This window comes from Arvicola amphibius, chromosome 4 (assembly GCF_903992535.2).
Source record: "Arvicola amphibius chromosome 4, mArvAmp1.2, whole genome shotgun sequence".
NCBI lineage: Eukaryota > Metazoa > Chordata > Mammalia > Rodentia > Cricetidae > Arvicola > Arvicola amphibius.
In genome coordinates this window covers 93,264,903-93,282,041 of record NC_052050.1, presented here as the reverse complement: position 1 = coordinate 93,282,041, position 17,139 = coordinate 93,264,903, and the positions used below count along the sequence as shown (strand labels likewise).

The window sequence follows — 17,139 nt, the reverse complement described above, 5'->3', positions numbered from 1 at the left end:
GCAGTACACATATGCAGGTATAGGAAAAATACTCATAGCTTAAAAAATAATAATTAAAACATATTTTTGGTCAAGTATGGTGGCATATGGCTTAATCTCAGCACCTGGAAGGTGAACAAAGAAGGTTCAAGAATTCAAGAGCATCTTGTTATATGGTAAATTAAGAAGCTGGCCTAAGATACATGAGACCCTGCCTCAAACAAAAAACATAATCCTATACATTATATTTAAGAAAAGTGAGGAATGCTTCTAACTAGACATGCTTCCTCCAAACATCCCTAAAATAGTCAAGCTAAGTGAGTACTTGACACTGAGATACTATGCTAGAGACTTTATCAACATGACCTTACTCCACCCTCAGACACTGTGAGCCAGGTACTACCTTCCTTCATCCTTGTTCTAGTAAAGGTTATTCTAGAGACCAACTTCCATTGAGTATGATCTTACCTTCTTCTCCTAGTCTAACACAGTACACTAGAATATGCTTAAAATGTTCTTCATCTACCTTCTACTTATGATATATGTCTATATACATAAAACACAAAGATATGCAAAACTAGTCTTGACAGCAGTTGCCTATGGGGAGATAGTGTTCTTTGAGGCAAGTAAAAATGTTTCTAGTATCCTGATAAAAGTTCTATTTTGTGAATCATGTCATGTACAGGTTGCATGGCTGTGCTGAGTTTGTGAAAATCCACAAACTTTATCATGTATGAATGACTCAACTAAAAATTATATTTAGATTTTGTAGTTGGGTATAGTGGTATAAGGAGGATCTTAAGTTCAAAGTCATTCCAAGCTATAGAGTAGGACTATGTACTTCTTGGCTTTTTTTTTTTTGACACAAGCTATAGTGACCTTGGAAAAGACTTCAACAGAGAAAATGTGTCCATCAGAACTATAGGCAAGTCTGCGGGTGGTGGTGGCTCACGCCTTTAATCCCAGCAATCGTGAGGCAGCAGCAGGTGGATCTCTGAGTTCGAGGCCAGCCTGGTCTACAAGAGCTAGTTCCAGGACAGGCTCTAGAAACTACAGGGAAACCCTGTCTCGAAAAACAAAAAAATAAATAAATAAATAAATAAAGGCAAGTCTGTAGAGGTATTTTCTTGATTAATGGATGATGTGGGCATGACCCACTCTAGGTGGTGACATTCCTCGGCAGGTGGCCCTAGGTTGTATAAGCAAGACAAAAGGAGCAAGCCAATAAGCAGTATTCTCTCATAATTCCTGCTTCTGTTCTTGCCTTAACTTCCCTTCATAAAGGACTATAGTGTAAACTGAAAAAATCTTTCCTCCTCCCCAAATTGTTTTTGGTCTCTGTGTTTTTCACAACAATAAAGCAAACAAAGACACTGTTTCGAAACTACATAAAAACACACACTCTTTTTAAAAATGTTAATGAGCTGGGTAATGGGGATGCATATCTTTCCCAGTACTCAAGAGGCAGAGGCCGAGATCTCTGTGAGTTCAGGGCCAGCCTGGTCTACAGAGCGAGTTCCAGAACAGGCTTCAAAGCTACAAACAGAGAAATCCTGTCTTGAGAAACTGAAAAAAAAAAAAGAAAAAAGAAAAAAAGAAAAAAAACTTATTTTCAAACAGCTTGAAGTCTACAAAGCCAATTATGGCTAAAATAAACTTAAAAACTAAGAAAGTTTAAAAAAAAAAAAAAAAGCAGAAGCAGACTTCTACACATCCAGAAAAGAAACGACTCAAGACACTCCTGGTCAAAAGAGATGAGCAGTGTGGGCCTCTTCCTATCTGTTCTTCCACCACAGAGTGGGCAAAGCATACACCACTGAAACCATCAAAGAAGATCTCACCTATGTCACATAAAAATGTTACCAAACAGCAGTGGTACATGCCTTTAATCCCAACATTTGGGAGGCAGAGGCAGAGGCAGAGGCAGAGGCAGAGGCAGAGGCAGAGGCAGGAAGATCTCTGTGAGTTTGAGGTCAGCCTGGTCTACAGAGTAAGTTCTGGAAACATCCAAGGCTACAGAGACAACCGAAACCCTGTCTCAAACCCCCTCCCTGCAAAAAAAAAGAAGAAAAAAAAAGTTAACATAAAAAATGTGGTTGCTTCTTTTATTTTATATAACCAGTCATAACTCAAACTGCCTTGGATGTGCCATACGGTTTTCTCTAGCGTAAATCAGGAGAGAAAGATTCTTAAAAGAATTCTTTTCCTACCCAGTGCCTGCTCTAGATGAGTGGTGATCTTGGAAGAGTCTAGGCCTCTCTAGCCTCACTTCCCTGAGATAAAGGCCCATGTGAAACATATTGGCATCTGCAGTAACTCTGGGGTTTACTGGAATGTACCTTGTCTCCAGGATGAAGGCCTTCACCTTCCCTCCTCGATATTCTTCAACCAGCTCTGGGTAGAAGAACTCTGGGCAGCGTTTGGTGATCTTGGTCAAGAGGGTGAGTGTAATCCGAACAGCAGCTGCAGCTGGCTCACAGTCTTGATGCTGTTCTGTTTCCTCAACTCCTCTTTCTGGACTTCTTCAAAAATGCAGGATTCAAAGAACCTGTGAGAGAGGTGAACTGGACCCCTGTGGGGGCTCCGACATGGCTCCCAACAAGTCTTAGCAGGTGTCACTGCATGATTTCTGTTAACATTGAAAAGAAGGGCCAGGTCAACAAAATAACAAAGGTAGAAACGTTATCAAAGTAACAAAAACAGTTGTCAGTTACACAGAGTTTAAAAAAAAATTCCTTGTCAAGAAGAATCCATTGATAAATTATAACGTGTTAACTCATTTAAGCAAAAAGTGGTAATATAAATTTTTTTTCCTATTTAGAATCATCCCACATCACATAATTCAGGTTAAAAGCCTGTGTATTAATGCAGTCGAAAACTTTTTTTTTGCATGTGACCCTTCTCATTTTCTGTGTACCTAGCAAACTCTTTACAAACAGACCATAAGGAAGAAACCAACCTCCTCAGTCCTTTTACAGATACTAACTTCTAACCTAAGTTGAACTTAATGTCCTCTAAGGTTCTGAGAACAGGCTTCTAACTTGTTTTTTTTCCCCAGTAACCAATTACGGAGTAATATTCCTTTTCCTGATGATTTCTCACAGACCAAAGCAGACCTGAATATACTTATGGTCCATGCTAAAAGCCGTGTTACAATAATCAAGTATTTGAGAGATTCTTTAACCAATACAGCTTTGTCTTGAAAACACTTATACTTTTAGTATATGAAATTAAGTTCATCTTTTTTTCTTTTAAAAAATAGTAATGAGGTCTGGAGAGATGGCTCAGAGGTTAAAGAGCACTGGCTGCTCTTCCAGAGGTCCTGGAGTTCAATTCCCAGCAACCAACCACATGGTGGCTCACAACCATCTGTACTGAGATCTGACGCCCTCCTCTGGCGTGCGGGCATACATCAGACAGAATGTTGTATACACAATAAATAAATAAATCTTAAAAAAAATAAATATAAATAAAAATAGTAACGAACTAGGGGGCTGGAGAGATGGGTCAGCAGTTAAGAGTACTAGCTGTTCTTCCAGTGGACCCAGGTTCAATTCCGCACCACATAAGAATTCACAATTGTTTGTAACTCCAAGATCTGACCACCCTCACACATTTATACAAGCAGGCAAACACTAATGCACAAAAAATAAATATTTGAAAAATGATAACTGGCTTTAACCTATTTCAGATCAATTTTAGAATCATTTGTGTAAGTTCCCTCCAAATGTATTTTGCAAATGAATCACAAATATGAATTTCAGAATGATGTCTATCTCCACATATATGTAGATACAGTAGACTATATAGACATTCATTTCTTTCATTATCATAAAAAGGTGATGTAAGATCCATAAGGGAGTAAAACTATACAAATGAGTTTTAAAAAAATCTTCTAATCAGGCAGCAAAGACATACCAGTAAAACAGACTGGCCTGTGCAAAATGTTTACTAACATGCACTAGGATACTGGAAAAAAGAACCCTAAAAGAAACTTCCAAGGGTCTCAGAACATTGCAGAAAATTCACCTGGCTGTGAAAACAAACTTGAACTGAAAGTTAAAGGCTAACAGGCTCCCCACTGGAGGAAGCACAATCTTACTGAAAGAAATGGATCCAGCAAGTTACTCAATTGGATGAAGAAACCGCAACCAGATTCCTAGTCTTTCCTCTAGCAAAAAATGTTTAAAATGTAGCCTCATCTCAGTCCAGGTCTTTAGAGGGCACAACTCAATGCACATAGTCAGTATAATATTCCTATTAGCTAATTTGTACAAGTCTTATCAGGGAGATAGGACTGAGGAAGAAGTAAATCACCTATTAACTCTCACAAGTCAGAATTTTGGTTGAGTTTATGATCATCACAATATGCTATTTTGTTCTGGGGGCTAAGACCAGTAAAAACTTTAAGACAATCAGGTATATAAAGGTCATGTAAAATTTGTGCATTTAATTCCAAATGCTCAAGAAAATGGCAATTAAACTTCTAAAGTTTATAAAAGATTGTGAATCATATTTATACAATTAACTATATGAGTTATGATCTTGGAAAGAGCTTACTATAAGGCTACAAGTTTAACCTCTTTAGAAATATGAAGTAGCCAAGCAGTGGTGCACCACCTTTAATCCCAGCACTTGGAAGGGAAGGGGCAGGTGGATCTCCATTAGTTTTGAGGACAGCTGGTCTACAGATCAAGTTCCAGGACCAGCCAGGGCTCACAGAGAAACCCTGTCTTTGCAAATGGCCCCCCCCCCAAAGAGAAAGAAACAAAAAGAAATATGAAGTAATCTGAAAAAATTAAGAAAATTAGTTTTTTTCTTAGTGTAGTTTAAATAACTTAAGAGAATTTAATTAATCTGGTTTAAAAGAGTTAACTGCTTAAGAAAGTTTAATCTGGTGCTGTCTCAAACATTTGTCCAAGTCTTACTTTCACATGCAGGTATGCATGTGTGCATGTGTGTCATGTAGAAAACTTACAGAAGTTGATTCTTTCATTTCATCATGTGGTTCCGGGAACTGAATGTAGGTCCTTCAGGCTTGGAGGCAGGCACCCTTATCTGCTGAGCCATCTTGCAGACCCTCAAGTCATTTTTTAACATATAAGTTCTTAAAAATTTGTAAACAAAACATTAATGAAATTTTATAAGTCTTAAAAACAGCTAGGAATTGGGCTGAGATGGAGCTCAGCAGAGTGCTTTCCTAGTACACTGGAGGTCCTGGGGTTCAATTCCCACAGTGAATTAAAATGGGAACAGCAATAGACACTTGTAATCTCAGCATAATTGGAGGATGGAAGTAGGAGGATCAGAAATTTAAAAATTACTCTTACTAAAGAAGGAGTTGAAGGCAAGCTTGGATTATGTGAAACTCTGTCTCCAAATAAAACAGCAAAGAGAAAATAAACACACACCTAGAGATTAGAAGTTTTGGGGGTATTTTTTCTTGGTTTTGGTTTCGTTTTGAGACAGGGTTTCTCCATGTAGCTCAGGCTCCTAATTAAGAAATTAGGTTCTTAAATACTCTGAATGATTTGAATATTAGAATGCCACACAAAGGGGGCAAAAATTCTTTTTAAAAAAGATTGTGCCTAGGAAGGTGGTAGCACATGCCTTTAGTCCCAGCAAGTGCAGGCAGATCTCTTAGTCTGAGACCAGCCTGGTCTACAGAGAGAGTTCCAGGACAGCCAGGGCTACCCTGAGAAACCCTGTCTTGAAAACCCAGAACAAGAAAAAAAAAAAAAAAACTGAGAGCATGCAAAAAAAGTCACTGGATTCCTCTGCATCTCCAGATATTCCCAGGGGCTGTTTATGTTTTTGTTCTCATATTCTTTTTAACCATTTTACTTTTTGAACAGACTTTTGATGAAAGAGACAAACTTGTATGCTAATTTAATCATTATTATTATTATTATTATTTTTTTTTTTTGGTTTTTCAAGACAGGGTTCTCTGCAGCTTTTTTTAGAGCCTGTCCTGGACCTAGCTCTTGTAGACCAGGCTGGCTCGAACTCACAGAGATCCGCCTGCCTCTGCCTCCCGAGTGCTGGGATTAAAGGCATCTGCCACCACCGCCCGGCTAATCATTATTTTTTCCTTAAAGGCTTTCCTTCCTCTTTTTCTTGCAAAATGCAGTTTATTATCTACAGAAATGACAACTTTTCTTTCACATTTACTTTGTTTCCTGCCTTATTTCATTAGTTAGAATTAGATAGCTATCTTATTTCATTAGCTAGAATTAGACAATGTATTCTTTGCTCTATTCCTTACTTTGAAGGGATTCCTTACTTTAATGGGATTACTTCTATGTCTAGTTGTAAAGATTCACATTTAAAGAAGTCATTACAATATTTTTTTATTTCCTCCAAAATTCTAATTTCTAAATTAAGAACACTTGTTGAACTTATTAAATAATTTTTTTGTTGTCTTTGTTTTTGAGACAGGGTTTCTCTGTAGCTTTGGAGCCTGTCCCTGGAACTAGCTCTTGTAGACCAGGCTGACCTCGAACTCACAAGATCTGCCTGCCTCTGCCTCCCGAGTGCTGGATTAAAGGCATGTGATACCACTGCCAGGCTTTATTAGGTGATTTTTATGAAACATTAAATACACTTGAAAATGGTCATCTTGTATTTAAAATAACAGTGTAAAATGACAGTCCCTACAACTAATCTGTGGTACTTCTGGGCAATTTGTTTCCAAAGAAAAACAGACTGGGGTCAACCTAAAGCACCCACCCAGCTTTCTCCATCCTAACTGCCCCCAGAGCAATTTACAATCAAAGCCTCTACATGGGGGCCACTGCCTTAGGGAGATAGGTGGGCATGAACTCGACATCTTCCGAGCTAGCACTGACTCAAGAAAGTTAAGTCACCCCTAGAGTTAAGTTCACAGATTCCCAGCCGCCCGCTCTGAGAGTGGAAACTCTCTTACCTCAAAAGTCAGGCTTCAAGCCCGTCTGCGGAAGTTAGGGGCAGCCGCCCTGCCCCTCGGCAGCTAACTGTTCCCAGTACGCTGTCATCGGTCTTCCAGCTGTCACAACTTCTTGCAAGTGTCACACTACTTACAAAGGCTAACGCGGGAGGCTGGACCGGACCGCGGCACACACGGTTTGTCCCCAGAGCCGACGCGGGCCGCAGACGTCCCCCGTGGCGGTCCTCATGCCGGCCCAGGACCCCCCGGGCTGCGGCGCGCTCAGCGGCCCGCTCCCGAGCGATGCGTGCGGGCGCGCGGAGGGCCCGCGCCGCGGCCCATGGCCGGTTCCCCAGCCCGTGCGAAGGGAGTTCTCTACAAACCGCCGCTTTCCTCCGCCAGCCGGGGGAGGGTGCAGGGGGAGCCGAGATATGCCAAGGTCGACGTCCAAGAAAACAAGTCGGGCGACGCCGAGAACGCTTTGCGCGGATGGCGCTCCCGGACAACCGACTGTCGAGCGGGGCGCTCCTCAGCAGGCTGGAGCTCCCCCCCGGCGCGGGCTCGCGGGAACCAGGGCCTCTCGGGCTCCCAGCTTGGACCGAGACGGGCTTCCAGGCCGCGCCAGGGTCAGTCAGGGCAGCACCCGAGCTCCAAGCCCCGTCCGCCCAGCACCTCAGGCTCAGGAACGGCCCGGGGCCCGGGGCCCGCGCCCGACTAACGGCCGTAACGGAAGCGGCGAGAAAGACTTGAGATGAGTCCAGAGCCCCGGAAGCGAGGTGGGCAGCTCAGTCGGCTTCCTTTCGCGCTAGTCCGGCCCGCGCAGCCTCCGCCGCCGCTGCTTTGGACCGTGGACGCTTCGTTGTCACGAGCCGGAGGGAGGAGGGGGGCAGGAGCCTGGACTCCCCGGGCTTCGACGCGCTGAGAGCGCGGCGCTTAAGTCACGTGTTCTCCAAGCCGCCCAATGAGGACCAGCGGCGCGGTGACGTCAGCGCATCCGCTTGGCGGATGACAGCAGGCCCCCGTCACGTGGTCAGGCCCACTCCAATGGGCGGTGCCGCGGCGACCTGAAGTTCCCGGCTGCCCGTGCGGCGGCGGTGGTTGGGTGGTAAGATGGCGGCTGTGAGTCTGCGGCTCGGCGCTTGGTGTGGTGAGTCCCGGCTGCCAGGGCTGAAGGAAAGACGGCGCGAAGCTGTTTTTCCTGGTTGCAGGGTTGGCGCCTGGCCCAGGAGTTGCTTTATTATGCGCTCCTGGCAAGCGGAGAGTGGGGAAGACGAAGTGCTGCCGTGCTGCGAACGACGCTTGGGCGGAAGGGGCTGTCCGGTCCCCGGGGGGACCGAGGCCGAGGGTGGCTGCGGCGGTCCGGTCTCTCAAACCCCGAGGCTATCCCAGGGGAGGGCTACGGCTCTGGAACCCGGACGCTGGCTGCCGCTGCAAGAGAGTTCCGTTGTCGCGCAGGTTCCCTTGTCCCGGGGTCTCTCCGGTGCTCCTCTCAAGGCAGGAGAGGCTGCCTCGCGGGGGACAGAGCCATCCAGACCCGCGTCCCGGTGGGACAGACGTGGGCTGGAGGCTCGGTTCCAGGTGGCGAAATCCGACTGCCCGGCCGAGGGAAGGGGGGGACTTCTCCTTTGCAAATGATGGCTAGGCGGCGACCAGTGCCTCTCGTTCTGTTCCTTGTGTCCCCGCTCAACAGCCAAAATCAAGACTGACCATTGTCTCCTTGGAACTGCGTAGTTTCCCGACCTAGAGGAAGGTTTCCATAATCATTTGTCAAAGGCAGGCTGATCTTGTGGTGAATTAAACCGGACTTAAGGAAAGTCTCTTTAAGAAAGAACTGTTTTCAACCCTGTCACTGGGAGGGCCCAGACCAGTGACTCTTAATGGTTTTGTTATTCTTTATTCTTTCTCAGAGGAAGACTGCACGGACCACAGGCACACACACACGCACACACAGTTCTGTATTCATGTGTGAGGGTCCTGAGCCCAGCTCGGCAAGGCCCTTTAAGGACTCCAGTTTGCCTGCTTTTGTTCTGGCCCTTGAAAGTGCCAGCCTAGAGTTTACAAGAGCATAAATTGCGTGTTGAGTGGGCTGAAGGAGCTGGACTGGCTTTTCCAGGGCAAGTTCTGACTCTGTATTATTTTCTCTAGGGGGAAACTGGGCCGGTATCCTCCCTGGCCGGGAAAGGTGAGTGTGTTGCTACTATTAAAGGAAGCCCTCTGAAGTTAAGGGTGTGGGAGAATACTGAGTTTCTTCAGTCTCTAACACTGGCTTCAAATGGGCTCATTCAGATAACACTTGGTATTTTACCTCTAGTTATCAGTCGAATTGAAAGGTATGTCATAAACCAGAGTGTTTAATGTACAGTCATCATGTCTGTCTGCAGTCAGAGATGGGTGTGAAATTCGTTGTTGTTTTTTTATCTTGGAAATCAGTTGTAATCAGAATGTAGCATTATGTTTAAATCTTAAGAAGAAACAGATTCTGCAGGAAGAGGAAAGTCTAAATGTAGGTTAGTGAAAAGCCAAAGTATTTTTGTCCCAACTAAGTTTAAATCTTCTTTCCCTGCTACCATATGTGCTGCTCCAGTGCATATCTGCAGAAGCTGACATTCCAGATTTTTCGAGAGGTGATCCATCATAGCTTTCCAAATGTTCTGAGTTTTCAGTCTTGCTAGGAATCCAGGAAATGTCTGTAGACTTTCCAGTATGGTGTTTCCTGTGCCTCAGTAGGTCCTTTATTTTCACCATTTCCTGTCTTAACTCTTCCTGCACCAAAAGTATTTTGAAGAATGTTTTCTGTTTCTTCATTGATCACATATTACCTGGGGATAGAGGTGATATTGCTGTTAGTTTTAACTGTTTGCATACCAGGAGCCATTGCATAAAAACTATCTACTAAACAGTACACTGCGTGTTAGCCATGGGGATCTTAGGGGACATTTGCACATTTCTTCATATCACAATAGAAGACTTCCAGATACGGGACAAATAAAAGCCTTGGTTTCTTTTGGAACATAGTTCTTTTTAAAATCTTTGTGGTTTTTTGTTTTGTTTTTCAGATCACTTTTCTAGTAGACTGCTGGGTTCTCATACCTTTTTTCCCTTTTATCCTTCAGATTGTTAATCCACCCAAGGACTTGAAGAAACCACGTGGAAAGAAATGCTTCTTTGTGAAGTTTTTTGGAACAGAAGATCAGTGAGTAGGATTCCCTGAGAGTTCATAGTGCCTTTTGGTGTTCCCCTGAGTCTGACCTGCTTTGGGAATATTCTAAGGCCTCTTAGTTCAGGCTTACTGCAGTGTGTGAAAAAATGGTACCTCTTTCTGAGTGCAGGCCCAAATAATGGGTGGTATTCTTTCTTATCTGGCAAAAATTGTTCTGGGGCCAATAGTAATGTCCCTCAGGTAAGAACCAGAGTTCATAACTTTCTACATATTATAGACACATCAAAGTAGTTTCTTATATCTTCACTTAACCACCAGTTCCTATTCGCTTCTCTCTCTCATCAATTTTTTAATAATTTTGTTGCCTTGTGGATGGAACCTAGAGCTTTGCCCATGCTAGACAAGCCATTGACCACTGAACTACATGCCCAGCTGATTTTCTGTAGTGTGGTCTGTTTTTGAGGTACACTGAAAGCTAAGATGTTATTTGATAAAAGTACTTATTTAATCCTGTTCTCATTGTTAAGGCAAAGTAACTTACTGTGTAATTATAAAGCTTTATTTCCTAGTATGTGCTGAACTGAAAGAAGCTAAAACCATTACTTTGAGGGTCTTTGACATTACATCAGTTAAAGCAATGACACAGGAAAGAACGTGTATTAACTTGAATTTGCAGTGATTTGTTTAACTTTCTCCTCAGTACAAGAGGATTTCCTGATTCTGGCTAGGTAACCTGATTTCTTTTTTTTCTTTTTTTTCTTTTTTTTTTTTTTTTTTTTTTTTTTTTTTTTTTTTTTTTTTGGTTTTTTGGTTTTTTCGAGACAGGGTTTCTCTGTAGCTTTGGAGCCTGTCCTGGAACTAGCTCTTGTAGACCAGGCTGACCTCGAACTCACAGAGATCCGCCTGCCTCTGCCTCCCGAGTGCTGGGATTAAAGGCGTGCGCCACCACCGCCCGGCGTAACCTGATTTCTTTAAGCAGTTGTTTTTCTCTATAATTGTTAAAAGAAAAATGTTATTTTTAAGTTTAAAGAATGTGATTTTTTCTGCTAAATCTGATACTGATGGCCAAAATATTAATTCCATAAAAGCAACATATAATACTGTATATTAAAGTTCCTTATAGATTGCTTCACACATTCAGAAGTTTGTGTCAGAGTGCTCTACCCGGTTTCAGTTTACATAGTACGTTGACTTTCACAATACAGATATACCCTGCCCCCATTTTTTTTTTCCACAAGCCAACTTATCAGCTTTGTGGTGGCAGTGTTTCAAGGAAGGTTACTCTGAGTTCTAAGAGTGAGCCTGTGGAAGAGGGAATGTTCTTCAATGCCATGAATTGAGATTGAACTATAGCTCAGTGGTAGAGCACTTGCCTATCATGTGCAAAACCTTGGGTTCAATCTCCATCACCACCACTACCTCATCCGCCTCAGGAAGGAAGGAAAGTGTTATTGCCATAGACTACTTAAAGAAGATTATCCTGATAGAAAAACAGGTATTGGTGATGTTGCATATGAGTCTACATTCAGTAGTGCTAGACACTGAAGGAATTCCTAGAACAGTTAATGTTGTAGTCCTCACCTTTTTTTTTTTTTAATATTTTTTTATGGTTTATTTAACTTTGTTTTATGTTCATTGGTGTGAAGTGTCAGATCCCCTGGAACTAGATCTTCAGACAGTTGTGAGCTGCCATGTGGGTGCTGGGAATTGAACCCGGGTCCTCTGGAAGAGCAGTCAGTGCTCTTAACCACTGAACCAACTCTCCAGCCCCTAGTCCTCACCTTTTGAGAGCTTGGTAAGGGAAGGAGATTTAGTACTTGAGCTGGGATAGTGTGCAGAATAACCAAAGTAACTAAAAACTGTGATGGAAGTGGGCGAGGTCAGCGGAGAACAGCAAGGTCTAGGAAAGATGATGGGTATCAAGATGGGAATCCAGTTGGAAAGCATGAGTAGAGTTTGGATGATCAGGAATGAAAATGGCAATGTGGATCCTATTGAACTATGGGAAAGAAGGCTTCTTGCCTGACATAACTGATGCTAGAGAATCACAGGCAATATTATTAGCCACACTGTAAGATGACTAAATGAAAAATTAGGCATGTCTGAAAGAAATATGGGAACTCATTCAGATTATTTGAGGTCTGAAAGCCATTATTTGGTAAATTTTTTTTCTAAAGCTAAAATCCTAGAAGGTTTCTCTACACAAAATACTAGAACTAAGTAAGACACAGGAAATTGGAATTGCATAAGCTTGAGTACTCAGTGATAAGGGCATGTGTTGAATACATACATAATAACCCAGTGCTGGTAGTGACGGTGTGATTTCCAAACAATAAGCTCTCTCTAGTAGGTACATAACAAGTGGATACAAGGCAACAAGTAACTATAAATGACTTTAAGCCTTTTAGTTTCTTTGATGGATTTCCACATTAAAAATTTTTTTAGAAGGGCTCAAGGTGAACCTAGTAATATGGTATCTGTTTAACATTCATGAGGCTCTGGCTTCAATGCCCAGTACTTCCGAAAAGATGAAACCCAGTGCAGGACTCAAGTACTTGTTTGTTTGTTTTGTGGACACTGAACAAGTGAGATGGTTTGCAGCACTCTTGTTAAGGACGGCCTCCTCAGTGCTCAGTGTTAAGGCTGGTTTATTAGGTCAGTGTGTTATGTCTGGAGTGAGAGCTCCAGGTTATTTGGTAGCAGCAGAGTACTTGAGGAAATAACTTGGAATGTGTTGTCTGCCTAACATGTGTCAGATAACTGGTCTACCTGCTCTCTGATCTAAACAAACTATTTCACCTATCTGAGCCATCATCCTCATATGAAATGCTTTGTGAGGAAAAGCAGCATCACTTCTAACATGAAAGGATACATTTTTGCACTTTAGTGATGTGGCTCTCCAGAAAACCTATGTGTAGTTTAGTTGTTTCCCAGAAGACCAGATAGAGCTAGTCAAGATCCAGAGAAGGGACGTGTCAGACAGGAGGGTAGTGCTCTTTACTATGGGAAAGCAAATCCTGAAAAAAAAAAAAAAAAACATGGTCAGGAGTTAGGAACTAGCTAGTGGCCTTCAAGAGTTCTGCAAGGGACACCTCAAATAGAATGCATGATTGTTCAAGAACAGCACTATGATCCCTAGTTCGTGAAGTAGTCACTTTGAAGGTATTATAGACAAATGATAACTGAATATTTTAGAGATAAAAACAAGTTTCTAAAGGGCAAATATGTCTGAGACTATGGTGGAAGCTTTAAGACTGACATTAGGGTTGAGAGTAAGTGTGACCCTAGCTCATCCTGTTTTGAAGACTTCATTGGTGACTGAACCCTGGCCCAGTGAATGGAGCCCAACCCATGCTATTATATTCCTGAAAAACATAGGATTCAGTCAGATGTATTTGGTTTCAAAATTGACACATGAATTAATGGAAAATGCATGTAATTAATTTTTATTTTAGCAAAGACCTTTATTGCAGAGTTGAGTAAATTTATTAATGTCTTTTGATGGTCCTGGAGAGATGGCTCAGCAGTTAAGAGCATTTACTGCTTGCTTTTGCGGAGGACTGGATTTGGTTCCCAGCACCCACACCAGGTGTCTCTGACTTCCAAGTGCACTAATATGCACATAGTACACATTAACTCACATGGCACACACACACATGCACATAAATAAAAAGCAAAAATTTTCAGTATGTGTGTGTGTATATAAAATATATGATCCTACAGTTTTAGACATCTGGCTTTTCCTTTCCTTTCTTACCAAAACATCTAACAAATTACCTTGGCATCCCACAGTTAGGAAAAGAAGGCCCAACCTACCTCATCGGGCCTCTCTGTTGAGGACAGGACTTAATGAGATAGAGTCATTAAGATGCACCTTTTCCCTTTTACTTTAAAATAAATGAGGGAAAAATAACTTCAGCATAGCTCTATTAACTATACCATATGACCACAGTTAAATATCAAGAATCGGTGTATGTGAATCTACCTTGGACAAGTCTGTTCTTGGTTATGGCTCATCAAAGAAGAGATGAGGTTCAGAGTTTAAAATTTTGACCTGACATTAGAGAGGTGGTTCCACAATTTAGAGCACTTTACTGCTCTCCTGGAAGACCCTAGTTCATTCCCTGCACCCATAGTACCTAATTCATAATTACCTATAACTTTAATTCCAAAGGATCTGGCACCTTCTGCTTTTCACTGGTACTTGCACACATATAACATGCATCCACATGTGCATATGCACACACTTGTGCATGCAAATACAAATAAATAAAAATAAATCTTTAAAAAAATTTTTTTGATCAAGGCTTGGAGAGATGACTCAGTGGTTATGAGCACTGGCTGCTCTTCCAGAGGACCTGGGTTCAGTTCCCAGCACCCACATGACAGCTCACACCTGACTGTAACTCTAGCTTCTGGGCTTCTGACATCCTCACACAGATGTACATGCAGGCGAAACACCATTGAACATAAAAAATAAAAAGAAATTACGTATATAATCAGTTTATGTATTTTGATTAGTGCAAGCTGGCAAAGATGCAGATAAAGGTACTTGGCTGCCAGTCCACACAATCTGAGCTCAGTCCTCAGAACCCACTCAGAACCTTCTTGTAGAAGGAGAGAACTGACTCTTTGAAGTTGTTCTCTAACCTCTATACACCGTGGTCTAGTACATGCCCACATACACACTCACACTATTGAAAACTTTTGGTAAGCTTTCTAGCTGGAGATAGTGAAATGAGAAAGTGTTCGTTTAGTTTCAGGTACTCAGAGCCTCCAGTTCAAGAATACTGCTGCAGGTAATGAAGTGATAGCTCAGTGGTTAATAGCAATGTCTTCTCTTCCAGAGGACCAAGGTTCAATTCCTAGAACCCACATGGGGCTCACAGCAGTGTATAACTCCAGTTCCATATGATCCCATGCCCTCTTCTAGTCTCCATGAGCACTAGGCATGCACATGGTGCACAGACATACATACATGTAAAACACAGATACACAGCAAATTAAAATAAATAATGATGATAAATCAAGGAAAGGCCCTAAGGAATTTTCTTCTTTAAGAGAATACTATAGGCCAACTAGGCAGCTTGTGACTAGAGACCTCAGTTTCTATGGCAATGTTTATGGCCCGTTCTCCCCTCTGCTTTCAGGAAGTGGATAGGGATGGTGTTCTTACTCTTCTTATATGAGGACCAGGGATTGCAAATTTAAATGGTAAGATGTCCAGGATCCCAGACTCAGGAGCTTTTTAAATCAAGCCACATCAAAGGTGAGCCAGGCCTCACTGATATAAGGTGTAAAGAACTAAATGATGTGGTTGTTGGTGAAGAACATAATGGTTGGAAATGTGTGAGCATACCTTTTTCTTTTCACCTGCCATCAAGCTATCCACTTTCTATCTGATACCATTCATAGTTAGAGAGTGGAGCTAAGTGAGTAGTGAGGTCCAATGTTCAACCTGTCCTGTGCCAGCTGCATGGTAGCTGTCCTCAATAGAATGGATTAGATTCTTCTCCCTAGTAACAGGAACAGTCCAAATAGTGCCTCTCTCCATGACTGGTGACAGTGTCATGAGACAAACAGGCCCATAGAGGAGTGGTGACTATTGATTAACGGAGGCAGCACAAGTAGAAAGGCACTTGAGGATGTTACCAGTGTCCTTGTTAGTTTCTGTTGCTGTGATTAAGCACCACAACCAAAAACTATTTGAAGGGAGGGATTCTTTCAATATTATGCCTCCAGGTCACAGTCCTTGAGGGAAGTCAGGCAGGAACCATGGAAGAATGCTGCTTACTGACTTATTCGGCCAGTTATATACAGTCCAAAACCAACTTCCTAGTTGTGACATTGCCCACAGGGGCTGGGCCCTCCCCTATCAATCATCAAGCTATTTCCCCATGAACTACAGTACAATCTGATCTGAGTTCTCCCTCACTTAAGGCTCCCTCTTCTCAGGAGAAGGACCTAATCCATGCTTGGTTGTGTCAAGTTGACAATAAAAACTAAGTACATCAAGTTCTAGAAACAAAGTTTTCTAAATTCATCTTAATTACAAGTCTTTTGGTGTTTTCTTTTGTTGGTGGTGGCAGTGATGGTGATGCTTTGTTTTGTTGTTCTTGTTGTGGTTTTGAATTCCTGATCCTCTTTCCTCTACTTCCCAAGTGCTAGAATCACAGGAGTGCACAGCCATGCTTGACTTTGTTGGTGTCTCTAAGGTAAACTTTGCTTGAAGTGAATTGAGACATTTCCATATTGCCTTTGTTTGCCTATGTGTGTGTCTGTTTCCTGGTGCCTTCATTTCTAACTAGCTTAAAATTGGAGGTGACACATGTCATCTTTGGCCTCTAAGGACTACTCACACATCCAGATAGAGAAGGAGACCTGATGTGGGCTTTCTGCTCCTGTGTCTTTTTATATGTTATCCCCATCCAATACTGTTTTTGTGTGCCTCCATTTCAAAGCTTCAGCCCAGATTCTTGTAAGGTTCTCATATCTGATCAGTGACTAAGACACATGTGAGGTTGTCATATGGTTTTTCACTTAAGGAGAAAGCAGCTCCAAAGTATGGGCATTTTTATTTAAGTGGAGTTACCTTGAGAATGACTTAGTGGCAGATCTGTCTTCCATTTGAAGAGTTTGTAGAAAGTATAACAAGACACCAAGGAACATGCTGCCAGCCATGTCAGATGAACTCAAAGCAGCAGCCAGGTTGAGTTTCCCTGCCTCTAAGCCAGGAGTCTATGGCAACACCTGCTGAGAGGCTGGAATGATCTACATAAAGGTCTTTAATTGAAATTTGGATTCTTGATAATGTTAATGTTTTTTAAAATTAATCTGAAAATAATGAAATGATTCCATTGTTTCTTTTTTCCTTTAGCCATTCAGGTGGGCTAGTTTCTCTTTTCCCCTCACTCCTTTGTTTGTTTGTTTGGTTGGTTGCTTGTGTTTTAGTTTTTGTTTCTTGGGACCTTTTTGGTTTCATTTTGGTTTTGAGCCAGGTCAGCCCTGGCTGCCCAGGACATCACAAGAGAACTGCCTGCAACCAACTCTCAGGTGCTGGAGTAACATACTCAACTCAGGTTGACTAGGTTTTTTG

The 17,139-nt window shown here is 42.3% G+C and overlaps 2 protein-coding genes across 5 annotated transcripts in view; one reads left to right on the top strand and one right to left on the bottom strand.

Annotated features, from left to right (window-relative positions):
• Ubn1 (ubinuclein 1) overlaps positions 1 to 9,688 on the bottom strand; it is a 35,153-nt gene extending 25,465 nt beyond the window's left edge. The window contains 4 exon segments of the mRNA XM_038325471.2: positions 2,319 to 2,348; positions 2,351 to 2,477; positions 2,479 to 2,583; positions 9,489 to 9,688. Coding sequence (XP_038181399.2) covers positions 2,319 to 2,348; positions 2,351 to 2,477; positions 2,479 to 2,583; positions 9,489 to 9,688 — 462 coding nt within the window.
• Glyr1 (glyoxylate reductase 1 homolog) overlaps positions 7,918 to 17,139 on the top strand; it is a 40,043-nt gene continuing 30,821 nt past the window's right edge. For 3 of the 4 annotated variants that reach the window (XM_038325089.1, XM_038325088.1, XM_038325087.1), the window contains exons 1-3: positions 7,918 to 8,030; positions 9,029 to 9,065; positions 9,997 to 10,076. The gene's annotated coding sequence lies outside the window, so the exon portion shown is untranslated. The remainder of the gene's footprint in view (positions 8,031 to 9,028; positions 9,066 to 9,996; positions 10,077 to 17,139) is intronic. The other variant, XM_038325090.1, reaches the window with a different exon arrangement.